At 42.5% G+C, this 27,011-nt stretch overlaps 1 protein-coding gene across 1 annotated transcript; it reads left to right on the forward strand.

Moving 5' to 3' along the window:
* Window positions 1–26,702, forward strand: NUP188 (nucleoporin 188). Its single transcript, XM_088525221.1, has 44 exons — window positions 1–145; window positions 2,180–2,234; window positions 2,859–2,932; window positions 3,501–3,585; window positions 4,017–4,097; window positions 4,575–4,619; window positions 5,220–5,312; window positions 5,451–5,570; window positions 5,974–6,185; window positions 6,653–6,767; window positions 7,284–7,484; window positions 8,240–8,329; window positions 8,919–8,984; window positions 9,509–9,628; window positions 9,887–10,013; window positions 10,133–10,288; window positions 10,584–10,710; window positions 11,248–11,335; window positions 11,426–11,502; window positions 11,956–12,070; window positions 12,437–12,557; window positions 12,791–12,857; window positions 13,285–13,413; window positions 14,260–14,393; window positions 14,776–14,882; window positions 15,284–15,490; window positions 16,159–16,328; window positions 16,675–16,744; window positions 17,257–17,324; window positions 17,976–18,171; window positions 18,628–18,705; window positions 19,049–19,134; window positions 19,558–19,703; window positions 20,841–21,022; window positions 21,341–21,541; window positions 22,216–22,308; window positions 22,513–22,671; window positions 23,432–23,569; window positions 23,948–24,022; window positions 24,707–24,916; window positions 25,340–25,471; window positions 25,612–25,682; window positions 25,971–26,100; window positions 26,318–26,702. The coding sequence occupies exons 1-44, from the start codon at window positions 6–8 to the stop codon at window positions 26,486–26,488; spliced, it is 5,328 nt and encodes a 1,775-aa protein (XP_088381347.1). The 5' UTR covers window positions 1–5; the 3' UTR covers window positions 26,489–26,702.
* Window positions 26,703–27,011: the final 309 nt, after the last annotated feature.

The raw sequence follows: 27,011 nt of genomic DNA on the forward strand, positions 1-27,011 counted from the left end.
GTCACATGACGGGGGCCGCCGCGAGGGGGCGGGGCGGAGCGGCGGCCCCGCCGCGTGACGCCGACGCCGGGACGGGGCTCCCGGCTCCGCGCGGCGGGTCACGTGAGAGGGCAGCGAAGATGGCGGCGGGCGGGCTGTGCGCGAGGTGCGGCGGCCGTTGCTGCGGCGGGGCGGGACGGGGCGGGAGGGGAAGCGCCTGTCCCCGCTGCGCGCGCGTCCCCGCGTCACCCGCGGGAGTGGGACAGAGGGGGGGGGCCCTTCCCGCGGCGGGGGAGCTAACGGCCGCGGGGCCCGCGCCGCCGCTGTAGCTCCGCCCCCTGCCCGCGCGCGGCGAGGCCCCGCCCCCTCGTGAGGGATCCCACGGGTGCGGGGGGGGGGGGACACGCGCGGCCCGCGCCATCTGCCCGTCCACGGGGCGCCGTGTCCCTCGCGAAGGGAGCGAGGAGCCTCCGGTAACCACCCCCCCCCGGTGGCGTGTGTGGGGATACAACTCCCCCCACGCGAGACCCCCCCCCCCCCACGCCAGATCCGCCCCCCCAGTGATGTCTGTCAGACTGCGCCTCCCCCCGGTGGAGACCTCCGCCCCCTGCGTTTGGGTCGGTCTGTGACAGACCCCGACCTGTGGGACCCCCCCCCCTCAGCCTCGGCGGGCATCAGCAGTGACTTTTTTTCGTTATTTTTAGCATTTCGTTTTTTATTTATTATTTTCATGAGCACAAGTGATGAACAGAGCTGCTCTGGGGGCGTTAAGTTAAACCTTGCCTCGTGCTGAAGCTGTGGCAGGATCTGCCAGACTTTTTAAACTCACATCATTGCCCCCATGAAGCGCGCGAATCTCGAGGTCTGATCCCCGTTTTTTTTTGGAGCTCTGACCCCTTTGCAAATACCAGATTAAAAGAGCAGCGATGGGGAAGACGTGTGCAGGAAGCTGGGGCTTTTTGATGACATCCTGGTCTGGAGATTCTTTGGTGTCATCTTCAGCCTTGTGCACGGTTATTGCAACATACTGTAGCGCTTTTAGACCAAGGAGGATTCCTGGACGTCTAATTAACAGTTACCAGCACTAATGGGGCTGGAGGCGCTGCAGTTACGTATGGCCACATTAAGAGCTCTTGCTTAGCTTTCTTACAGTCTAATTAATGAACCAGAGCACACAGCGGTCTGTTTTAATTACAGGAGAAGGTAGATGAAGGGAAAGTGAGACGAGTTGGTTGTGCAGGATTGATGCCCTGTTCTGCAAAGTAATGCTTTTTTGGGGGAAAAATCGTGGCCTCTCAATGCTCTCGTGGGCTCAGAGGTTGTGCCTGCGGCTTGTTGCAAGCCCAGGTCAGAAGGTTTTTAGCTGTTACATAGGGAGGTGCATCCGACTATCCAGGAATGTGGCAGGTTCCAGGACAAGTTCCTTAGCTTCCTTAGAAATTATGTTGGTAGTTCTGCTGAAAATTACAGAGCGTGTAATCCTTTTAAATAGCACCATGTGTCAGAAATTACAGATGACTTTCACTGCTGTAGTGAGTTCTTTTGAAGATACTCTTAGAATATTTTTGTTGCTTTGCAAAAATTGTTGTACAAGGTTTTGTGCAACCGTCTTTCCATAATGAGTTGTGCTGCTCAACTCCATTAGCTCCAGGTTCCTGAATTGTTCTATTTTTGCAGGACTGTTTCAGGGAGATTCATATTTCTGTTTTGCAAGTGCCTGAGTATTTGATCTGTAATACTTCATAATACAAACTGGCTTTCCTAAAAGTTCTAAGGAAATAGGAAGAAACAAGAAGCTCAGAGTTAACAATCTGAAGAGCTGAGGCAAATATTCTTCCTTATGTAAAGGTGTTGCAATTTTTCACTTCACTCAGTTTTATTTCCATTTGTAGTGGAAGAGGAAACTATTCTAAAGGATTTTTTAGGAGGAGAGCAACAAATGTATTTGAATAAAATATTGCTCTCTGCTTTAATTATATTTCCTTTTGCTAACCTCAAATGTCCAAGTAGCAAAATGAGACGGAGCTAATAAACTGCTCTAGATGTGTTGTGTTCTTAATATGAATTTCCACGTTTCCTTATATCCCTCTAATGTGATCTGCTTTAAATCAATTGCAACTTTAGAAATGTGTAAGCTAAATATAAACCTGAAACAGTGTCTGTTAGTAAAATGCTCTCTACCTTTTCCCCTTGTTTATAGGAGCAGCAGAGAATTGTGGACTATTCTTCTGGGCAGATCAGCTTTAAGAGAACCAGTAAGTTTGTGTCCTGATAGGCAGGTTTGCCTCTCACTGAACGGACTCCATGCCTTAAATGCATCATTTGTGCAGGTGTTTGAATAGTAGTGAAAATATGTTTTGCTGCTTTTCCCTCTTCCTCAGTGTGATTTTTTTCCTCTTTTTTCCACTCCTTGTTTATTCTTCCACTCCTTGTTTATAGCTGCTTCATGAACTGCTACCTGGAAGGGTGTGTGTGAAAAGGTGGTTCCTTTCTGAAGCGGACACCAGTGCTACTTTCTAGACTGGCTGGCCTGGGGTATTCATGAGTGGTACAGCCTGCTTCATTATTTTCTGGGACGGAACCTGTGCTTTCAAGAATGTGCCCAGAGGTTGGAAATCCAAATGTGTTTCTGAACCTAGTCCACTGCCTTCTCTTTCCTCTCCCTTCCCGTGATTAGGCGAGGCAGCGAGCTTTCCTGTACAATATGCACCTTGAATCAGAGCTTGAATCATAGATGCTCTTGTTGTTTGTCTTGTGTTGTTCCTTTCTCTTTGTGGTGGTGGTGGTGGAACTACTTTGCCTAGTTTAAATTAAGCAAATCTGAGATTTGAAAGTGTGTGCTGAGGAATCTGCTCAGTAGTATTTGTTTCATTTTTTAGGCTCAGATTGCGGCAGAATTGAACAAACATTGGCAGAGGCTCTTAGAGGGACTTTCATACTACAAACCTCCAAGGTATAATAAGTGCCTGATTTCAGAAACTAACTCTAACTTCTAAAATGTGAACTGCTAATACATGGAGAAGATTATTTCTCACTGATTACATAGATTTCTTCTCTCTTGCGTGATTTATGATTTCAGGAGAGAAGCGAAAAGACAAGGTGCTTTTCTATCCAAATAATATTTTGTGGCATGAAACATACATCAGAGAGAAGTAACAACAATGTCTGCTGCTCTGACTGTTAGGTAGCTCTCAACCTTTGCATCTGCTAAACTGCAGTGATCATTTGCAAGCAGGCATCGAAAGTGTTTCCTCTTGACATTTAGTCATCTCAGAAATATATCCAGATTCCCTTGGTGGAAAAGAAGAAACAAATATATTCTACATTTATCACAGTAATAAACTAATGAATGGTGCTGAATTTCATCTGGTGGGAAGATTACAAAATAGTATTGTGTTAAATACTGAAAGGCTTTTGAAAGTAAACAAAAGTTAAGTTAGAAAATTTAAAACAAAATCTTTTTATTTCATTCCTTGAGACTGATGCATTTTTAATGACTTAATTTTCTTTTTTTCCTTTAGCACAACTTCAGCAGAAAAAATAAAAGCTGATAAAGATGTAGCTGCTCCACTAAAAGAATTGGGTCTGAGGGTCAGCAAGTTTTTGGTGAGTGAAGGTGCTATTCTGGTTATTTTTTTATCCCTGCACTTGATTACATTGTCACTAGGATTGCTAAGTCTTTGTCATTTCAATTTAAAATAATCTTAAAGGAAATATTGTATGTTACATGTTGAGGCTTCAGGTCAATTTTTTTTGAAGGAATTATTAACCTTGAGGTGCTTTGGCTTTTCAGAGTAACCTAAAAAAAAGAGAGGAGAGCAGCTTTTCAGAGGTAGTCACTCTTTTTTTGGCCTTACAAGGCCAGAAAGAAAAATACTGGTTAAAGCAAGTAATCACCTGAGAAGCAAAAAAATTCTTTTGATATATTTTGGAAATTGCTTACTCTGAATGAAATGCTGCCTGAATATTTGAGCGAGACTTCATCTTTAATCAATTCAGTTGCCTTTTATTCATTTCAGAGCATCTCTGTTTTTCAGGGTCTGGATGAAGAGCAGAGTGTGCAGTTACTACAGTGTTATCTTCAGGAAGATTACAGAGGGACAAGGGACTCCTTGAAGGTCTGTAGCTCACACTTATGTTCTATTTATTCCACATCTTCCCTTAATCCCAGTAGCTCACTGATGAATGGTCGCATACAAGTCTGAGTACTGATTTGGAAATGGCTTTGTAGCTTTTCTTCTCTGAACCTGCAACACTTAGGTGCATTTTCTGTAAGAAATGTGATACTAAATAATCAGGCCTGACCTTCTAGTACCTCGTCCTGCTTTCCTCAGATTTCTTTGTGAGGACTTGTGTCCTCTCTGTTGCAGAATACATGAAAGCTACAGATTTTTAAAGGAGAATGAGTAGAAGTGAAGAGCAAATGTTTACTGACAAATGGAAGTTTTGGCTTTGTATTTTCAAAATATATCTTTCCAAAACAAAAGAGACAATTCCTCTTTCCATTTGCTTTCAGTCCTTTTTGTGAGCATGTATTTTATCAGCAGGTCTTTCTGCAGGTGGTAGCTCCTTATTTTGTTGTGCTTTGTTTACAGACTGTTCTTCAGGATGAAAGGCAGAGTCAGGCTCTGATGCTGAAGGTTGGTCATTTCCATTTGTATTTTCTTACGAAAAGATCTAGTGACAGAGAACTAGCTTAATTTGTATGGATTTGGAAAAGCTAGAAACGATTAAGCAATTCTTTTCATATAAACAACAGATTTTGGAAAAGGCTTAAGAAACAGGAATGTACATGCAGATCTGAACAACATTAGTAATTGCTGCAGAAATTTTAGACTTTATGCCAGGGAATTTAGCTAGCCAGACATACGCTCCTAAGTTTTCCAAAGCTTGCAAGTTTATGTATTGTTATATGAAGTGGCCACTCTGAAATGGGGATTGATGGTCGTACCTGAGTGAGGATCATAAGGAATGAGAGAACATCCTCCCCTCTTTTGAGAGATCATGTCTCTCCCAAGCTTTCTCAGTTAGCAGCGTAATTATAGTCATGTCCCCATAGACATGTTTTATTCATTTCTTTAAAGTTAATTAAGCGCTTTTTCAGATAACTTAAAACTGCACAGAAGCATGATGAAACTATTGCAGTGTTTGAGCATTGTATGTTGTGCTGAAGGTCTTGGCAGTATATGAGAGAGGATCCAGAATCCCCTGTTTTTACTGATGCCAGTGTATGTTCACAGCTTGCTGACTATTACTATGAAGAGAGGATCTGCATTCTGCGCTGTGTCCTCCACCTACTCACTTATTTTCAGGATGAGAGGCACCCATATACAGTGAGTACAGGAACCTTTTCCTGGATATAATGTTGGTGCATAGCCTCAATATGTAAGTTTACACAGTCATTGCCCACCTGTGGCTATAATAAACACAGGAGTTTGCATATGAGTTCTTTTATTTACTTTTTTTTTAAGGCACAATACTTTCAGTGTGTTGAAAAGTTGGACAAGGAATTGGTTCCTAATTACCGGAAGCAGTTTGAAGAGCTGTACAAAGCAGAAGCTCCTACGTGGGAAACACATGGAAATCTCATGGTATTTTGTTTCTTGCAATTATTTCTGAATATTGTAAATTCTTTATTTGTCGTTTTCTGGATAGTGAATACGTGCCAAAACAGTTAAAAAGGATATTTTTCTGTTCTGTGAAACACGAAAAAAAATCCTTTAAGGGAACACACTTTTGATCTAGAGCAAAAGGAGATATTGGAAATATATTCTTCCTTGTAACAAATGCATTGATAGTGCTAGGCCAACAGATCCCTTTCTCTGCATCCGCACACCCGGTGTTAACAGTGCGACAGAAAAGCAGGTTTTCTTGGCATTGGTTCAAGCCACTTACTAAACAAACTACTGAAATGCCCCAACACTTTATGGTTTCTGGTTGCTTTTACTGATTTGTGAACTTCAGTCTATAATAGTAGGATCTTCTCCTGTGCAGACAGAACGTCAGATTTCCCGTTGGTTTGTGCAATGCCTCCGAGAACAGTCCATGCTCCTGGAAGTCATCTTCCTCTACTATGCATACTTTGAAATGGCACCTGATGAGCTTCTGGCATTTGCAAAGATGTTCAAAGAACAAGGATTCGGCACGAGACAAACAAACAGACACTTGGTAGATGAAAGCATGGATCACCTGGTGGACCGTATTGGGTAATTACCATGTATATTTGTGGAGTGGGTGTGGAGCAAAACAGTTGTTTTCTTTGGTTCAGTGTGATGACGGTAAAATTGGCTTTTCTGGTCATAGCAGGCATGGGTGGCAAAATGAAGGTGTAGCTGTGAAGTAGAGAGGCATATGTGTACTAGCTTTAATTCATTGTCACTGGTATAACTAGAAATGAACAGCCAGTATCCTTAACTGTTAGACTGGCTAGTGGTGAAATGAAGTTGTCTTTTCACCCTCCTTGCTCTGCTGATAGTCTGGTTGCTATCTGAGTGGAGTCTAGCACTTCTGTCTGCTCTGTGCTGTTGAGTGTGATGCCTCAGTTCAAGCAGCATGGGTTTGCTTACAAAAGTGGGAATAATGTCTTCACTTTGCTGTGTAAGGCATAGTATAGATTGTTCTCTGACTATTTATGCCTCTTTTTTCATGCTGAGTTCTTAACTCCTGCTTTCAGGTACTTCAGTGCTCTTATTTTGGTGGAAGGCATGGAAATAGACTCCCTCCATGAGCGTGCTTTGGATGACAGGACAGGGGAACACAAGTTGGCCAATAATGAGCGTATCCACCAGGTGAGCCCCTGCCAAAATGAGCCTTGGGTAGGCCTTACAATATGGAACTTAGTATAGTTTTTTGAACAGTGCTGTTACCAGATTATATCTCTAAATTCATGATCCTTGGTCATGCTGACTGAGAGGACTAACATAACTATATAACATTCTGGGGCAGATAAGAAGGAAATTCTTCTGCATGCTTGCTGAGTTATCTTGGGCCTGTCTCCAAAGAAAGGTGTAAGCAAAGAAATAGAGAGTGCGAACTTGCCAGAAAGGGATGAAGCAAGATGTTTGTATTGTCTGGGATATGTAGGACAGAGAACACCTGAGACAAGAACAGCTATGAGCTGATGAACCATGCAGAAAACTAAATCAAGGCTGCAACTATGTATATTTTGATGAGTTGCATGTCTGAGATAGTTATCTGCAAAGGAAAGGTGATGGTTAGTGCTAAGACACAGTCAGCTCTATGCTTGCTGAGCGTGAGTTTTAAGACAGATTTGGTTGTTTTGTTTCTGCCTTGTCTTTGAGCAGGAAATGGACAATCAGCTGCTGCAGTTGGGGGATGTCTCACATCATGCACCCGTGCTCTTGGCCTGGGCTCTGCTCCGTCACACTGTAAACCCAGAAGAATCAACAAACTTGATCAGGAGAATGGGCAGCACTGCTATCCAGCTGAACGTGTTCCAGTATCTGACAAAGCTGCTCCGATCGCTGAGCAGTGGAGGGAAAAATGTGAGTTTCTTATAAGCTTATTTTTAGGCTATTCAAAGTTTTTAACTACTAATGATGTAAAGGCGTGGTTGAAAGCAGGTGATTTTGGACCAGTGTTCTTTCAATCTAAATCTGTTTTTAAGCAGAGCATGTCGTAAAGGAACAGTAAGTGATGGATATTTTATCATCTCACCTGCTTGCAGTGAAGAGAGATTTCAGAGAAATCAGAGATTTCAGAGAAGTCAAATTGAAATTACACAGATTTTTATGCCCAAAGAATAAATGAACATTAGCTCTGTAAATCAAGGAGCTATATCTCATTTGAGCAGAATAGACTGCATTTAATCATGTTTGTTCATTTATCTAAGTGTACAGATCTTGATTATTAGCTAATATCCCTGTGCACTATTTTCTCTGTATAGTTTCAATAGATAATGCAATATATGACTAAACTACCTTGTAGGCAGAAACCAAGGAAAGTAAAGCCTTTTTATTCCTCTGAACACCAATTATTTCTTTTGATGATGCTTTGAAGAAGTTTCTGATGATACCGATAGTGGCAATGTTTCTTAGTTCAGTGGAATCTTTCATGCTATGCAGGTCTTAGTTAATAACTGCTCCCTGTTTTATTGCCTCTCTGCTGACTGCAGCAACGAGGTATGAAAGGCAGTTAGTCTGATCTACTCCAGATCCAAAAAGGAGATTGAGGACTGCTACAGTGTGTTCTGTACTTTACATTTTTTCCTGTAATGATCTAGTGTATTCTTTCATTCCAGTGTACTGCCAGCACAGCTTGCATGTGTATTTATGGTCTACTTTCTTTTGTCCTGACATCACTGGAGTTGCATACGTTAGGCAATCAGCAGGTAAGCATCCAAGACTCATTTTGTCTGTTATCTAATGTAGAATAACATGTTGTAACTGAAGTAACTACCTGTGTGAAATGTTAATCTTGTGTTTGAAACAGCAAACTTTATGTGATTTACATAGTTCTAAAGATTGATTATTATATTTCCTCCTCTGTTTACATGATGTAAACTGAGGAACACCTCTGTATCCTGACATTAATTATTATGAGATTAATAATGAAAGATACTGTGTGTTTTAGTTTTGAAGCTAGTTGCTGATGTGTTATTTCCAAAAGAATGGAAATTATTCATGCTCAGTTTCTAAGTTTGGGAAGACTTCGTACAGCCTCTGTGGATGTGGCAGATATGTTTGTTTTTAGCAAGTCCATTCGTTGTTAATGAATGTGGTGTTAGCCTGATTGCCTCTTCTGGGTTTGCATGCTCTAAATGTTTCCCCTTTTTTGAATAGAGAAAGCAATTCAATTTTAGTGAATAAACTGAATAAACATGGAAACTTAAATTCCAAAGATGTGACAAAACGTGGTTGGGGTAAAAGCTGTCTGTATAAAATAGCTTCTTGTTTTCTCCTTCCCCTCTTTCTTTGAAGGATATAATTGATGCAGCATGTGAAGTTCTGGCTGCTTCCAGCATTCCTCAGCTCTTCTGGAAGACGGTGAGTATGTTGGAAGCTTTTTGACCTACCTACCTTAGACTTAAAACACAATAAAGAAGAAAGATCCTTTTAGGAAAAGAACAGACTGATCCTACTTAACTAGTGGCTAGGAGGGCCTGAGGAGTTAGTTTTCACCTGTATCTGTCTTTGATTTACTTTTGCCCTTTCCTGCCTTTTAGGTACAGCCTTGGCTTTACTCTTGAAGGATACTGGAGCAAGTTTTAATATAGGTGATAGTTGAAACCAGAGCTGGGGGTTGCAAGGATTGAACTAACTGCTGGCAAAAGCATCAAGCTTATTTTTTTGTTGTCACAGAATCAGGATGATATGTGATGCATTATAGTCTTACTTCTTGCGTTATACTTGCACACTGCCTCATGCTTTAGTCTGTGCAAGGACTGGAGTGGTACTTTTTGCATGATTAATGTTAAATGTACATCTTAAAAATTAAAAGTATCCTAAGACCATTTAGTATATATATTTTTTTAAGTAATAGGACATTTGCTTTCTGTTTCCACCACCAGGAACCAACTGCAGGTCTGGGTATTATCCTGGACAGTGTGTGTGGGATGTTCCCCCATCTTCTTACTCCTCTCCTTCAGCTGCTCCAGGCCCTTGTGTCAGATAAATCTACTGCAAAAAAGGTATAGGATCTCTCTTAATATTTGGGAGAGATTTGGAAGAACGTGCTCTGTGAAACTTGTTCCTTTCTTTCCTTTAGAAATGCATATTACAGTTGCAGCCCTAGATAACAGGTATCCAACTGAGTTTTGGTAGGGTTGGCATGTTTGAAGGATATTTTGTGCGTCAAAACTTACCTATTTCTAGAAATGACCTGGTTGATTTATTTTTGAGACATTCTGGTTCTTTAATTGTATTCTTTAAGCTCTCTCTCTGTGCAGGTATACAGTTTCCTGGATAAAATGTCATTCTATATTGAACTGTACAAGCATAAACCTCCTGATGTGATCTCTCATGAAGATGGCACACTTTGGCGAAGACAGGCTCCAAAGCTCCTTTATCCTCTTGGTAGGAGAACTGCATTTAGCCTTTACTTATGCAAGTTTGGAGGATTTAATTCTTTAAACAGTCATCTTCTAACTCATGAGGAAATTCGTGACTTGACTTTTATTTCCCTTCCTCTTTAGGGCTAGGGCAAACAAATTTGCGGATACCTCAGGGAACAGTGGGCCAAGTGATGCTGGATGATCGGGCTTATTTGGTACGGTGGGAATATTCCTACAGCAGCTGGACACTCTTCACCTGTGAGATTGAGATGCTGCTCCATGTTGTATCAACAGCAGGTAGGACATTTGGGGAACTGAGGGTATGAGAGAGACATAAGTATGTTTGTTAATTGATTCCAATACCTGGAAACCTGTATTTTTATTATGATAATTCTATAAACTTTATTCAAAAATGCTAAGCACATGTATATGAGATGAGAGAAATTTTAGATGATAGAAAAATTTAGACAGATTAAAATAAAAATGTTTTGGGAATAGATTCAAGGGATGTGCAAAGGGATTAATGTGCATTTCTTCAGATATGATGACTGCTTAATTGGGATTAATTCTAATGTTCATGTTCTTTACCCAGATGTGATTCAGCATTGCCAGAGGGTAAAGCCAATCATTGATCTCGTTCATAAAGTCATCAGCACTGATGTTTCAATAGCAGATTGTCTTCTGCCGATCACATCGCGAATCTACATGCTCCTGCAGAGGTAAGTCACTGACAGCTGAGGCTCTTGAGAAGAAGAATGATCAATTACCAGTTTAATTAAAAGCTTTGCAAAAAGTGTGTCTTAGTGCTGGAACTCTGCAAGATTGGTGTTCAGGTCTCAAGACTTGCTACGCACTGTTAGCTATACTTACACTGGTAGCTACGCAGGTAGCTATACTTACACAAAAGGAGAATAAAGGCTGCCATTAGGGCAGTACCTTCCTGGTGATAAAACAATCAATACTTATTAACTCTCCTCTCACTGCTAGCTGCCTGGGAATGGATTTTGTGCTCCATAATCATTGTTCACTGACAGTTTGCTGCTTGCCACTCTTACCTGTCACAGTAGATTGCCCTGATTCAAGTGTGAGGCAGAGGCAGCAAGTCTAGACTGAAAGTCTAGACTCTAATGTCTGCACTGTATCTGATAAGATTTTATTTGTGCATGCTTCAGTGAGGAATACAGCTTTCTGATGAAAACATGCAGGCTAGACCACTGGTGGCACTGCATTTTATGCATAATACTGCTCTTTCCTAGGCTAACGACTGTCATCTCCCCCCCTGTGGATGTTATTGCTTCTTGTGTCAACTGTTTGACAGTACTGGCTGCTCGGATGCCAGCCAAGGTAAGGAAATGAACTAAGTTTTCTAGAGTTGAATACTGGTAGACATGTATGTGTGAACAAGAGGGAGTATCCGTACTTTTTCACTTGCAGGTTTGGACCGATCTTCACCACACAGGATTCTTGCCATTTGTTGCCAATCCAGTGTCCAGTATGAATCATATGATTAGGTAATCCTTTATTTTATTTTATTTTGCCTAAACTTTTCATAAAAAGATGCAAAACCTTTTTTCCATTATGGAATCTTGAGGTTCATCTTCACAGATTCTGTTATTTTGTACTGTATGTAGTTGGATTGCATGCAACTGTGAAGTGTTAGTTGCCTGACAGAAGGTGCTTAAGTAACAAGAAGTTTCTTTTCGGACAGTGGAGATGAGAGTGCTGAATTTTGAGTTGAGACTACGATTCATCTACTCAAAATAGAGCCCCAAGGAGAGGCAAAATACAGTACCTTAAAGCTAGTAAAATCTATGCTGTTCTGAATCAGCCCCTTCTTACTTGGGATCGTGCTTGCTTGCTTGCAGCTGGTAGCAGATGAAGTTATTTAGGTTGTACATGTACATTGCCTGGCCTGAAGCAGCTTCGTGCTATTCATACCACGATCTCTCTTGCTCATTCCACAGTGCAGAAGGAATGAATGCCGGGGGTTACGGAAACCTGCTGATGAGCATAGAGCAGCCTCAAGGCGAGTACAGCGTTACCATCTCCTTCCTGAACCTGATCACCACTCTGGTCCGGGTGAGTGCTGCAGCAGTGGTCTGTGTGTGAAATCAGCTGTAGGCTGTTGTGATAGCAATGGGAAATACAGCAGATGTCCTGTGCAACAGGTGTCTTTGGGTAATAATTAGTTCACACTCCTCTTCATGCTGCTGTTTCTGTTTTCTCTGTAGTCTGCCTCTCTCTCTCAAAAAAAATTCATTTTTGATTCGTCTGATCTGCTAGGGAATATAACTTCCATGTGTACAATTATAAATCTGTAAATGTTCACGCTCAACATTTTTTCTCATACGCTAGAGAGAGATGTAGAAGCTGAAATACCTTTTTACAAAAGATTTCACGTCCTTTTAAGCAGAAGTGGAGCAATAATGTTTCCATTTTTACTAGGGGCAGCTTGGTAGCACCCAGAGCCAAGGGTTGGTGCCCTGCATTGTGTTTGTGCTGAAGGAAATGTTACCAAATTACCACAAATGGCGATATAACTCCCACGGAGTACGAGAGAAAATTGGTAAGAATGACAGGGTTTTTCTTGGGAATGGGAGGGAGGATCAACTGTCTTATTGGAGGGAATGTTGATTTTATTTTTCCAACCCTTTTTACAAGACCTTCTCTGGAAGCCATTGGGAGGTTGCTTTGAGCATTACCGCTATTGCAAGATACTGCGAATTTTGTTTGAAAAACGTTAGGAGCTTGACAGCAGCTTTTCCTGAAAACCGAGTAGTGATTTACTCTCTGTTTTAGGGTGCCTCATTCTGCAGTTGATCCATGCTATACTCAATTTATGCCCTGAGATGGATCCTCGCAGCAGGTAAGATGGCCAATGGATTTGCGAGCTGCAGTAAGCTCATTTACAGTGCAAGAAGACTCTGTTACTAGAGGTTTTTGTTTCATGTTTTAACTAAATTCCAAGAGTAAACTGACGTGGTTGTGTAGTGCTGATTTCAGCACCTGTCTGTATTACTGAGTTCAGGTAGGGTGGGAAAAGTTTAGGGACAGAGTGAACCACATTGCTTTTTAGAACACCTGGTGAGGGAAGAGAAATCAGCAGGTAGGTTCCCCAAGACAGGCTGCCATCCACTTTCATACTTGGTAAACCCACTCTGAAGAATGTGGAAGGGAGAAAAAAGTGGCGTTGGGGGGAATGTAGAAATTTGGTGGTAGTTTACTTGGAGCTAGGTGAGAACGTACTGCAGGTGCTCTTAATTATGCTGTCCTGTGTCATTTTTGTCTCACAGCAATGCCCCCAGCCTTCAGTCCTTGTGCATCTTCAGTCTGGCCAACACTGAAGCGGGGCAAGCGGTCATTAACATCATGGGAATTGGTGTGGACACTATTGATATGGTGATGGCTTCCCAGTCTAGTAGGTGAGTTGTGTGTTTATCACTTCCGTAAGCAAAGGAAAGAAGCAACAGATAGTACTAAAATGTACTTTCAAATGTGGCTTTAATTTGATTAGTCTTAATTGGGCATCAACAGAGCAGATAGCCAAAGGAAACTGCCCTATGTTTGGGGGGACAAACCTTCTATCTGGCTTTTCTGCTAAGAGTATTAATTTCCTTGTGGTTCTCACTGAGACTTGAAACTTTTACTTTAGCTGTGGTTGAATCCCTCCCCTTTCCTCTGCTCTCTTTTCCTAATCAACCTTGCTCAACACAAAGACACAGCAAAACTTAGCAGCGAGTAGTTTCCAGGAATTACTGTAATTTTTGTTCTTTCACAATAAAAAATTGGACCCAAATCCAGATTTATTAAGGGGAAAATGAAAAGCCTTTTTTTTGGCTTTTTCTCTAGCTATGTTTATCTGATAAGGAAAATCTTAATGAAAATACCAGACTTAGAGCAGTTTAATCCCTTCACGCTGTTTGGAAACATTACAGTTTCTGAGAGATTGGTTCTGGAAATGTTTCTCCTGCTGTTTTAACAGATTTAAAATCTCTGGATCCAGAAGAAGAAAAAGAAAGTGACAATAGATTGTCAGACTGTTTTTCTTTTTTGTTATCTGACACTGAAAACTCAGGTCTGGCTAGAAATTTTGTGTGTGTTCAGAGGATTTGTATTTCAACAGCTGTTACGTGGTGATATGAGAGACTGAGTAGAGATGCCTTGTGACCCCTGCCTGACAGCATATAGATTTTTTTCTTTGAATGTTATGCAAATAATAAATGTCAATTGTCAACTCAATGACCTATTTTGGTTTCTTTTGGAAACAGTGATGAATCACAAGGCCAAGGTCAATTGCTGATACAAACAGTCAAGCTGGCATTCTCAGTCACCAATAATGTCATCCGGTTGAAACCCCCCTCTAGCGTGGTGTCACCTTTGGAACAGGCACTTACTCAGCATGGTATGTATTTCCAGGGAGCTATGCTGTTCTGTTATGTGCAGATAATCAGAATATATTTTTTTGCAAACGTATTTGGCATTTGAAGGTTCCAAAAAGTGCTCTCTGGCAATGGGTGAAAGCCCTTTCTCCATTCTCTAAGGCATTTTTTTTCCTCTAAGGCAACTTCTGAAATATTAAACAAACATGGCTCGGTTTTGCAGCTTTGTAGCAAGACAAACTGAATCATTTAATAAACCAGTTGCCATTAGTACCTTTGACTGGGCCCATATCTTCTTATTTTGGAAGACTGGGCTAATTTCCACCTTCCACTATTGAAATAATTGGTAAATAATTGCATCTTATTTCAGATTCTCCTCTTTGATTTTAATTGTGTTTTTTTCAGGTGCTCATGGAAACAATCTTATTGCTGTCTTGGCCAAATATATCTATCACAAACATGACCCTGCACTTCCACGCCTGGCCATCCAATTGCTCAAACGACTGGCTACGGTAATATAAAGCTTAGTCCAGTGCTTTTTTGCTTTTTCACTTTTGACTAATTCTGGGACTGAAACTCTTTCAGGATAATTTCTTCAGGTGCATTTGCCAGGGTACGTAGTACAAATCTATTGAAGGCCGCATGAACTAGAATCTTTTCAGTTTTGCCATGCTCCTTGTGAAATAAGGCAGAGTGCAATATTACCAAAGAGGTTATTTTGGCTCAGTTTGCAAGTTTCTTTCTACTTAATGAAAATAACTGTTATTTTTGAATCCCCTCACTTCTATTTCTAGATTCAGTATTACATATTTTGGAGTTTCAATTTGAAATGCAATTCACCGTTGTAACAGAGGGAAGCAGCATTCTGCAGAGTTTGGTTAATGACGTTGCTGACGTTTCTTTCCTTTTGCAGGTTGCTCCCATGTCGGTTTACGCCTGCCTTGGCAGTGATGCTGCTGCCATCCGGGATGCCTTCCTGACCCGCCTGCAGAGCAAGATCGAGGACATGCGCATCAAAGTCATGATCCTGGAATTCCTCACGGTTGCAGTGGAGACACAACCCGGGCTCATCGAACTATTCCTGAACTTGGAAGTGAAGGATGGCAATGATGGGTCAAAGGTAGAATAGCAGATGCTTGGTCATTTTTATTGTAAATTAGTCTAAAATATGTTTATCCCCGTCTTATGGCAGCAGGCTAACAGATAACCTAATACACCTCATGTAAAGGTAAATGCAGCATGTGTTCACAGTTGATGGGTGTGCTGTTGTCCCAGCTACACCTTTCCTTACAACAAGAGAGAGGCTTTTCCGGAGATCTCAAAGCAGATACTGAATTAACATATGAATGGCTAAATTGGGTCACACCAAAGATCTCTGTAGCCCACTTTCTTGACTCTGACAGTCAATTAAAAACCTGACAATTGAGAAAATGCTCTGTCTCAAGTGCTTTGCAGTTCCAAGTCTTCTTGGGGTGGGAATTCTGGAAGGTACTTGATTGAGAAGTCTCAACATACATCATTTTAAATTTTCTTTTCTTTGAACTACCTACCCTATGGAAATAGTTATTTATTTCTCTCCTCAGTATTACACATTCCTGTTCCTATTCCTACACATTCCACAGTCATTTATATTTTATAGATATGTACACAAAATGTATACCTGCAGCAGACACTCGGGATTTATTTACTTTTGTACTGTTTAAACAGAATCGAGCAACAAGGCACTTAGGAGGTGCCTATATAGTACTTCTGTGGAGAAGTAACTTTTCTTATTTCCTTTTCCTTTAGGAATTCAGCTTAGGGGAGTGGAGTTGCCTCCAAGTTGTCTTAGAGCTGATAGACTCCAAACAACAGGAGAGGTACTGGTGCCCTCCCCTGCTGCATCGGGCTGCCATTGCCTTCCTGCACGCCCTGTGGCAGGACCGCCGAGACAGCGCCATGCTAGTTCTGAGAACCAAGTGAGTTGTGTCTCTACAGTCTGCCTTGATGCCTGTTTTTTCTCCTAACGCCTTTTCTTCAGTTCATCAGGCTTTTCAGAGACAATCATATTGTCCTTGTGTGTCCTGCTAAGGGTGTGCAACCTGTGGGCTTTGTGTTTAACATCTATGGTAGTCTCTTGAGGAAGGAAATGAGAAGCCTGTTGGTGTATATTCGGAAGTGAATTTATTTCATTCAGTTTCTTTTACACAGGATTAGATGAACTCATGTTTAACTAAAGCATATTTTCTGTGATGTCTGGGACAGACAAGGGCTTAAGCATGTGGCAATGGAAGGATAACTGATTCTACTTTTGTATATTTTCAGGCCAAAGTTTTGGGAAAACTTAACTAATCCTCTCTTTGGGACGCTTCCTCCTCCTTCAGAAACATCAGAGGTGAGTTGCATCTGAACAAAATTAATGTGGTTTTGTGCTTTTTGGAATGGGTTTCTTAGTATTGTGTTGTTTGTATCTTTCTAAAAAGAGGTGCAATCAGCTGGTTTAAACGCAGGCAGGAGTTGCAGCATACGCCTTCTGGCACTGCAGGGATAGGCTGTGCAGCCACAGACTGATTTTTGAGATCTGTTGCTCTTTGTTAATGTATGAAACAAAAAAAAATGTGACCCTCGCATCTGTGATGACTTGTTCTTTACAAGGAGCTAATATACTAAATATACTACGTATAGCATATCAATACTATATTTTGTGTGCTTTTTGGCGAAATAAACTCTTTTTTTGCATTTCTAGGCATAGCTCAGGCTGATTAGTAGCACAGAAGAATCCATTAGGTTTTTGTTGCCTCTCTAACTGGAGTGGTAGTTGCCTTAAGTGGATGGGGAGGGGTAAATTAGAGTTCAATTCACCCTGCAGAGTAAGATACTCAGATCTGACATTTATTTGGTTTATAGCTCAGTGTCTTGGACACGTGTGCCTTAATCATGAAAATCATCTGCCTGGAGATCTACTATGTTGTCAAGTAAGTCTTTGATAGTCTGTCCTTCATCCCAGTTGTTTTTAATTATCTAAGCTGTTTGTGTTAAATATTGAGAGACCATGCAGGCTTTGAGAACGTTGATATGGTAGTACACATGATTCTATGGAAACCTGTGAGGAACACTGGTTCTTAAACAGGTGGTAATGATACCTTTGAATTTCCTCTAATCATCAGTTACACAAAGAATGCTTCTGTGTGGCCTGTAATTGGGAACATTAGTATTAGTATTTCCTTTTATCCTGGAATGAAAATAAATATTATTTATTAAAACTAACTGTGAACTAAGCTAAGTGCACCTACTGTAGTGACTGGTGAATAGCACTTCAGTGTTTTTCTCTTAGCTGGGTGGTTTTCCCAGACATAACTGCCATTTTGCTTTACTGAAAAGTCAGAGCTAACTGAAACCTCTGCTTAAAATTAAACAAGCAAACAAACAAAATACGTATTTTCTTCAGGGTTCATCTTTTTCCTTCACTTTTGATGCAAAAAGTGGGATTCCCTGTACAGGTCTATTTTATGGAATAACCTTCACTTGCAAGCTGTGTGCTTGTCTTTCCTGCCTGAATCTCAGAAGGGAGTATATTTTCTGACCAGAGAATAAATGAAGATAACTTCTCCTCTTGATTTGGTCAGGGGCTCCCTGGATCAGTCCCTGAAAGACACGCTGAAGAATTTCTCCACCAAAAAGCGCTTTGCTTATTGGTCAGAATATGTGAAATTACTGGCATACCACATGGCAGAGACGGAGGGGAGCAGCTGTGCCTCCATGACAGAGTATCAGATGCTGATCTCAGCCTGGCGGATGCTGCTGATTATTTCTACTACCCATGTAAGAGCTACTTTAGTACTTTTTTCCTCTTACCTTTCAGCATAATCTGAGATTAACTTTTTGAATATTGTAATGTCAAATTTTCAGGGCCAGATACATATGGCATAATGAAGAAGCCAGTGTGTTTTTTTTTCCACTTATTTTGTACATACGCTTACAACACAAGCTGGCACAAGTGTTATACAAAAGAATAGGTAGAGTAGGTGGTGTTTGGTTGTCTAATCAAACTGAGCATGTTATCTGAGCAAAGGAGGGAGGAGGTAAACAATGTTTATAGCAATTCTAAGTAATTCTTTGGTCTTGAGAAGATTTTGCTGAGTTGAGTGCGATAGAGATGCATTATGAGGAAAATCACTCATTGCCAACTTTTTGTCAACTGTTAATATAATGCTTCTTTGAAGAATTGCATCATTTGTTATATTTGTCTAAGCTCATCTCCATGTTTTTGCCTCCTAGGCAGATATAATGCATCTGACTGATTCTGCAGTCCACCAGCAATTGTTTCTGGATGTGCTAAATGGGACTAAGGTTTTGGTAGGTGCCAGTGCCTCTTAGTTCTTAAATATCCCAGTCATCGATTGCTCATGTCCTTTGTACTAAGGGGAGTTCCAGTTCTGCAGCTGCACACCATCACACTTCATTTAAATTTTGTGAAATCAAATGAATCAAAATTTCTCTCCCTGAATTAACTGGGGAGAGAATTACCCTTATTTTCTATGTTTCATTCTCATAACTCCTGGGCAACCTGTAGAGGGTCCTGTCTCAGGATGCTGCTACCTGTTGAAAAGCAAACCTGGTCAGTTGGTGGTGGTGTTTGGGATATTTGAGTCTTACCCATGACTACCACAACTATAACTCTTGGGGTATCTTTTTGTAGCTTCTGGTTCCCATGTCAGTGTCCTGTCTGCAGCTGGGATCCATGCTATGCACTCTTCTTCTGATCCTGCTCAAACAGTGGAAGAGGTAGGTGTTTTGTTTGGATCATTATTAGTCACAGCTAATATAAAAACTCGGGAGGTTTTGTTCAAGTGTTTTGCTTAGTGAGATTCCCTTAGTGATTTGTGAAGGAAACTGAAAACTGATGCTTTATTAGTCTTTGGGGTGGCCATATTTATGCTTTGTTGATGAAATCTCTTGTCAAACAATATATTTATGGTTTGACTTCCTGCTTCCAAATGTATCAAAGAGGCTTTTTTGATAGTCTTGCATTCTTGCTTGATTGTGGAATGTCCTTATTGAGATCCAGTTGATGACTTAGAGTTCACCTGGAAGAACTGCTTTTATTTGTGTGGATCATACAACCTATGATTCACACAGTTCAGTCAAGCCAATATATTTATTGAGGGATCTTGTCTAATCTGAAGAGCTCTCCCTTTTTATTGTCAGCGAGTTGGGTTCTGTGGATAAAATCATAAACTCCTTGACGCAGATTCTGGAGGGAGTACTACAGGCAGATCAGCAGATGATGGAGAAGACCAAAGCCAAAGTATTCTCAGCTCTCATCACTGTGTTGCAAATGAAGGAGATGAAAGGTGAGGTGGTGTAGGAGTATCAAGAGCAGGACTGCAACAGCTGAATACGCTCTTACTGCTAGTGTGTCCAAGATAAAAATGTGTGTGGTGTTAGTTGTAGTGCAGGATGCTGAATATAGTCAGCAGTCTGTGCAAATTCTGCCTTTTTTCTTACTTGTTTTAGCTCATTTCAGAAGCTTTTGTCATTCACAGTGTTTGTCTGACTTTCCCACCTCGTGTCTTTTCCCAGCAATAACCCCTATGTTTGATCAATTCAATAGGGAAGGAGATAGAGATCTGAGAGCTGTTTAAGTTCCTACATGTTTGTGAAAATAGTTCTCTGAGGATGGGAGAGGCACCTAAGTAATGTCATCTCAGAACTGAGTGTACAGCTTTTTATATTCTGAAACAAATGACTTGGTGAGACATAATGAGTGGTTCAATGTAGGGAAATCTTTTGGGGATACATTTTGTTACAAACCACAGAGAACAATCCAATCATTACTTCAGTCACTGGTGGGATATTTTACATTACAGTAGTACTTGAAGGCTGTCACTACAATCTGGATTAGGTGCTGTGCAACACAGATAAAGGCAATTGTGCTGTTCAGGGGTAGATATCAGCTTGCCTTTCTGTGTAGTCCTTATCCCACTGCTTGCGTTCTGCAAGCCCATCTCTTTTGAAAAATAATTCAAATAGAAAATCGGGAGTTTTAATTCTGTGAATTTTTTGTTTGCTAGTGAATTTTAGTGTGCAGTAATACCAGGAAGAGGAGGTGCAATTTATGTTTTTGATGAGAATTTAATATTATAAGAAGTCTTGGAACATAGTCTGTACCCCTGCTATGTACCAGCAATCTGGAGAAATATGTAGGAAATGTTGTAGTGAGAAGTTAATGGAATAATCTTCCCATAATAGTGTCTGATTTGTGCTGTGAAATGTCATCGGTTTATACAACTTCTTAGGGAAAGTACATGTTCTTATGGTCAGATGACCATCTAATCTCTTATTAAGTCCTGCTAAGCTTAATCATGTAACGTAGTCACAGTTCCTTACACTCCTTTTTATAAGTTTTGAAATGAAAACAGAATAAATACTAAGAAGTGTGAAGCCCAAATCCAAGGATTATGTTAACTGTTTGCTGCTGTGTGTCGCAGTGAATGAGATCCCACAGTACTCCCAGCTGGTGCTCAGCGTGTGCGGAACGCTCCAGGATGAGGTCATTGCCCTTTTTGACCAGACCCGGAACAGCTTGACCTCTGGAGATGCTGCGGATGATAAGGACAGCATGGAAACAGATGATGCCTCCCGACTTAAACACAAGGACCAGCGTGACGGGGTAAAGGACCTGTCATCTGCTTTCTTGCCATGTTTCTTTTCTCTAAAAAAAAAAAAAAAAAAAAAAAAAAACGTTCTGTGTACTGTGTATGTTTGGAAAAATTCTCCCTTACAACCTGATACCTTCAAAGAAAACTTCAGGAGTTTCTGCCTCAAAAGTACTTCATGTCTTTTCAGCCCATGTCAGCTTTTCAACTATGTCACTAATTGAGCAAAGTTTGAGAATGATTGCACTTCAGATTGTGTTAATAAGATTTCTTTTTCTTGGTATACATGAAAAACCTCTGTACCGTGTTCTCCTCCGTTCCTGTTATTCTAGGTATGTGTTCTGGGTCTGCATCTAGCCAAAGAACTGTGTGAAGTTGATGAAGATGGAGACTACTGGTTACAGATAACCAGGAAAGTCCCTGTGCTTCCTACTATCTTTGCTGCCCTGGAGATCAGCTTGAGAGTTAAACAAAACCTGCACTTCACAGAGGCCTCATTGCATTTACTGCTGACTTTAGCAAGGACGCAGCAGGTGAGAGATGGAGAGAAATGAGAGCATATAGCTGGGCATCTTAAATAGGAGCCATACGTCCCATTTTATTGTCTGCTATGCAGCTGAACAATGATTTGGAGATAAAAGATTTCTCTAGACGCTGGCAAGCAGTAGGTGTTGTGTGGATGTCTGTTTAGATTTTTATGTTCTTCCTTCTAATGGATGTCTCAGCTAGAAGAACTCAGCCAGTCAGAGCAGACCTGTAATTTAGAACAAACGTTTTCCCCTAGTATCTTCTCCTGCAATACAAACTAACCTGCTCAGGTAAAACAGCAGAATGGTAGAACCTGCTTTCTCATTATTGCAGTAAAGCATTACTTATCTATTGCCAGTTCAGCTTTGTGTAGGATTTCAGGAGAAAGCAGGGGCCTTCCAAAGCCAGACCTTTTTGAAGATCAGTTATATACCAGACCAGGTGATATGGAAATGGGGTCATGGTACAGTTATGCAGATTAATGTTTGCAGAAAGACCAGCATTGCTTTTCTTGACACTGCATTTTTGAACAGCATATAAGAAGTGTCTGTAGCTGAAAGTTCTCTAAAAGAAGAGTTGTAATGCAAAGGGCAGAAATATCTAATGCAAGAGGAGTTGCTCTGGTCTGAGAGAGGAAGGACATGCAGATTTCAACAGTAATTTGTTCTGTGTCTTGTAGGGGGCAGCAGCGGTGGCTGGAGCTGGTGTCACACAGAGTGTCTGCCTGCCCCTCTTGAGTGTGTACCAGCTTAGCACGAATGGAGCCATTCAGGTGGGTGCTGCTGCTTCTGAGGGGAGCACCCTAGGAGAGCTCTGCCCTGCCCGGCTTTCCTGGCTGTCCTTGGCCTGGCAGGGCAGCAGCATCTGCCTCTAGGGTCTGGGCACTTCCATAATGTTTTGAAACTGACCTGTGTCTAACTGAGAGCAATGGAAATAAGTCATTTGTTTTGTTTTTGTTTTTATCTGGTCTCTTCAGACATCTGCTTCATCGCGAAAATCTCTGGATGCCCCTTCTTGGCCTGGGGTCTATCGTCTCTCCATGTCCTTGATGGAGCGTCTTCTTAAGACACTTAGATACAACTTCCTCACAGAAGCCTTGGACTTTGTGGGTGTCCATCAGGAGAGGATTCTTCAGGTATGTCAAATACTTCCTCTGGGGCGGTTCACTTGCCTTCTGTGTTAAAATAGCTGTGGAAATATGTCAGAAATTACATAGACATTGAAAAGACACAGTATCCAAAAACTTTGCAAGAAATAATGAAACAGAGAAGGAGAATAGCATACAAGCCGTGAAGTCAGGCAGGGATAACTGCTAAGAGAGTTTTTAAAGCATGGATGCTCAACATTTGTATGTCCTTATTACTCTCAGGATTGTAACTTTGCTGCTTAATGCACCTACTCAATGTGTTAACAAAAGGGACAGTTTGCTAAGGACTTAGTTTGTGACAATCTGCTTTGGAAAGGAAAGAAAAAAAAAAGTGAGAGAGCTGTTCCTAGAAATGGTCTCAGCTCAGACTTACTCAGGTAATGAAAATGTGCTCAGGGTTCAGTCCCCACGCAGCTGGAGAGCTGCCTCTCTGTCCTGCAGAGCTGAAGCCCACGGATTGACTGAGCTGTGTCAGTGCAGCTCTGGGGAAGTGGGGTGTGCAGGTAGGTGCTGTGTGTGAGCGAGCCCCGTGGACAAACAGCAGGTCTGTGGAGTGCATCGATCCCTGGCTAAGAACCTGCTGTGCCAGGAGTTGAGAACCCTTGTGCTGTCCAGCTGCTTTCATTTTGTCAAAATGTTTTTACTGTGCTAAGGTCAAATTTACTCATCTTCAGCTTTTGTTTCTAGAGAGGGGAAGAGCCTTTGTGTGCTTTAACTGTCAGTGCCCTGATTCTTTCTCCTTCCCTAGTGCCTGAACGCAGTACGGACAGTACAGAGCCTGGCCTGCCTGGAAGAGGCTGATCACACTGTTGGCTTCATTCTCCAGCTCTCCAATTTCACAAAAGAATGGCATTTTCATCTACCACAACTTATGAGGGATACACAGGTAGGAATCAGGATACTGCTCTGGGTAACATATTGTCTTGGAGTTCAGGGAGTTATATGTGCTTAAGAGAATGATGCTACCTGGTCTTTTTATTACTGCTCTTTTCATAGGAACTATTGCTGAAGTTCATGTAGATAAATCTCTTCTATAAAAGAAAGTCCTCTGCATTGTCTGATTGAGTTGTGAAGGTGGTTTTTGGGGACACAGATGTGGTTGCTTGGAAATGTAACAGGGGATTCAATGTCTTCCTCTCAGTCGTCAGTGACAACAGTGGTATAATATAGTCTTGTTAGATTGATGCATGCAGTGATTGCTTGAATATGTGGATGAGATTTGATATTTTACAAGATTATTTCTCCCTCACCCTGTGTATTTTAGGTGAATCTGTGTTACCTGTGTCAGGCCTGCACCTCCCTCCTGCATAGTCGCAAAATGCTCCAGCACTATTTACAGGTGAGAATGGGGACATTAAACCACAGCCATGTTTCTCCTTAAAAGGCAAATACACTTAATATCCAGGCTCTGTTCCCAGTGGTGAATGCTGACATTCAGCAAACTCAAAGTTTAAAAGTTAGGACTTGCAACTCTCCACAGAAAAAGCTTACAAAGAATTAGGCTAGGCTCTAAAAACTCTAGACTCTGTAGGCTGGTCCTGCAGAAACAGCGGCCATTACTCGAGGAGGGACGTTATCATTGCAGAGCTGCCTGTGGTGCAGCGAGAATGGTCTGTTGCTGTCATTCCCTGGGGTCTCATTTCCGATGAATTAAGACATGTTGTTGACCTGGTGTCATCAGTTTGATTTGATTTGGTTAAGTGATAGAGCTCTTGGGGAATCCTTAGGTGGATGGGAGGTGCAGATGTGTTGTGATGTGCCATTCCAGCATGTCTGAGGCTGGTTAGAGGATCCTTTCCCAACATGTGGAACAGCAGCCTCTGCAGCTTCATCCCTGCAATGCACTGCCTCCCCTGGTGTGCACTAGTGATGAATTCTCATGCTTCTAGCAGCTCAAAACGTTGAGGTGCCTCTCTTCCTCACTCCTTTTGCTAGTAACATTTTGTCCTGAAAGCATTTGCTTTCAAACAAAGCAGTGATGTCTGTATTCAAGCCTCTGCTTTTTTTTCTCCATTCTTTGCAGGCAAAAAACGGTGACTCCCTTCCATCAAGCGTGACCCCGCGGGTGCAGCGGAACCCCCAGGCCTCCTGCAAACACCCCAGCCCGGAGTCGGAGGCGGCCGAGCAGAGGGCGCTGCTCACGGTGCAGTACAGCCTCCTGAAAATCCTCAGCAAATCTCTTGCTGCCCTGCGTCATTTTACCCCTGACGTCTGCCAGATCCTCCTTGATCAGGTACAGAAGAGGAGAGGTACTGCTCTCTGAAGGGGGCAGTTTTCAGTATCCTAAGTCGTGTTCTGGGACTGAGAGAGTGACCCTGCTTTCGTCTCAGTGTGTCCTGCACAAAGCAGGAAGGCAGGACATAAGGAATCCCCATAGGAATCAAGCACTGCTCAGTGTGGAGGGAATTATGTCACTCTTTGGAAAAGGCATCCTTGTTTTCCTCTCCACTTGAGCAGAGCAGTTCTGTGCTCTTGTGCAGTTCTGTACTCTCTGTTGCTCCATCAGGATACTTGAGATCTGGGAACTGACCTCCAGTGCTGCAAATTCACCATGCAAAAAGTGTGATATATGGACAGTGTATTCATTTCTCTATGACAGTAGCATATTCGTGGCCGCTGGAGTCACACACTCTTCTTTTTCCTTTTTTCCCCACAGTCACTGGACCTTGCTGAGTACAACGTGCTCTTCGTTTTGAGTTTCACCACACCAGCCTTCGATTCAGATGTTGCACCATCCTTTGGGACCCTCCTGGCCACAGTCAATGTGGCCCTTAACATGTTAGGAGAGGTACTAGCCATTTCTCTGTTTGGGAGAGCACAACAGTTGCAATGATGTCAGGGCACTCATTCAGCTGATGGTTTGAAGAATGGGAGCATTTTTTGTATATCCTGTCACTAATGCCTTTTTTTTTTCTTTTTCCCTCTAAGCTGGATAAGAAGAAGGAACCTTTCCCTCAAGCTGCAGGGTTGAATATGCAAGAGGGAACCAAAACCCTCAAGTAAGTTTTCAGCTCCTTTATTTAGTCATGACTGAGGAGCAGAAACCAGGCTCCTCAGATCAACATAAAGATTCAGAGGTTTTACTGGGGCCTTGGACTTCTGTGTTGGCCACTGGGCGTTTCTGCTCTGTGGATTGTAGCTCTGGATATCTCTGCTTGAGCAGAATCTGAACAGCAACAGTGAACCCTCCCGTGCGCTTTTTGTGTAAAGTTTATCTAAGGGTACATGACCTTGAAAATGAACAGTGGTGATCTCTGGCTCCTGCTGATTCGTGTTTCTCCGCACAGGTCCCTGCTCATGTTTACAATGGAAAACTGTTTCTACCTGCTCATCTCCCAGGCCGTTCGGTATTTGAGGGACCCAGCTGTGCACCCCCGTGACAAGCAGCGGATGAAGCAGGAGCTCAGCTCTGAGCTGGTGAGCAGCTTCTTGCATCCCTCCTGCCTCTTGGCTGTGAATGGCTGGTGGCTGGAGCTCACTTATCTTCAACTGCCCAGTTCAGCCCCTTCCCCTGCACGAGTCGCAGCCCCAGGTCACCCTGTGCTGCACCCGCTGCTGCCTGTCCCTGTGCTGCAGGGTGACAAGAGGAGCGTGCGCTGGAGGTCACTAACTCGTTGGCTGCTTCTCGTTTCAGAGTACGCTGCTCTCCAGCCTGTCGCGGTACTTCCGCCGCGGCGGCCCCTCCTCGCCCGCCAGTGGGGTCCTCCCCTCTCCCCAGGGAAAGTCGGCGTCCAAGCTGGGTCCCGAGGGGCAGGAGCCCTTGTTCCAGCTCGTGCAGGCCTTCGTCAGGCATGTGCAGAGATAGGTCCTATCCTGCCCTGCCTCCCTTCGCAGGACGCGCGCCGGAATGATTCGTGTCCACCGCAGACGGCGTCACCCTTGGCAGAGCTCGTAACAAGGACTGGGAAGGGGAGGGCGGCCTGTCCTGGGCAGGGATGTAAACTGAGCTGTAACAGCAGCAGCCAGATCCCCTTGAACTCTCGCGAGCCCTAGCACAGCGAATGTAAAGAAATCCGAGAGCAGCTCTTCAAACTGCTCAGCCCGCGTGCCCGCCCTGCGGCTCCGTGCGCCAGAGCATCCCCGCTGGGGGCAAGTGCTGAGCAGTGGAAATCTTTATTTTTATAGCTTGTACCTCGGCCGGGGAAGCTGTGGCTGGGTGGAGAGAGGGGACAAACTTTCTTCTGGGCATTAACTGCGCTCAGTGCAAGGTGCAATCTGCCTCTCCCTAGCAATCAGTTAAGGCACAACCAAGGGATCAGCCAGCAATTCAGAGACCATCTTTCTACTGCTATTTTTGTACTGAATGGTTCAAGGCAAGATGGTGTATG

Source organism: Tinamus guttatus, unplaced genomic scaffold (genome assembly GCF_059628265.1).
Source record: "Tinamus guttatus ecotype Peru unplaced genomic scaffold, ASM5962826v1 Tinamus_guttatus_pri_ptg000226l, whole genome shotgun sequence".
Lineage (NCBI taxonomy): Eukaryota > Metazoa > Chordata > Aves > Tinamiformes > Tinamidae > Tinamus > Tinamus guttatus.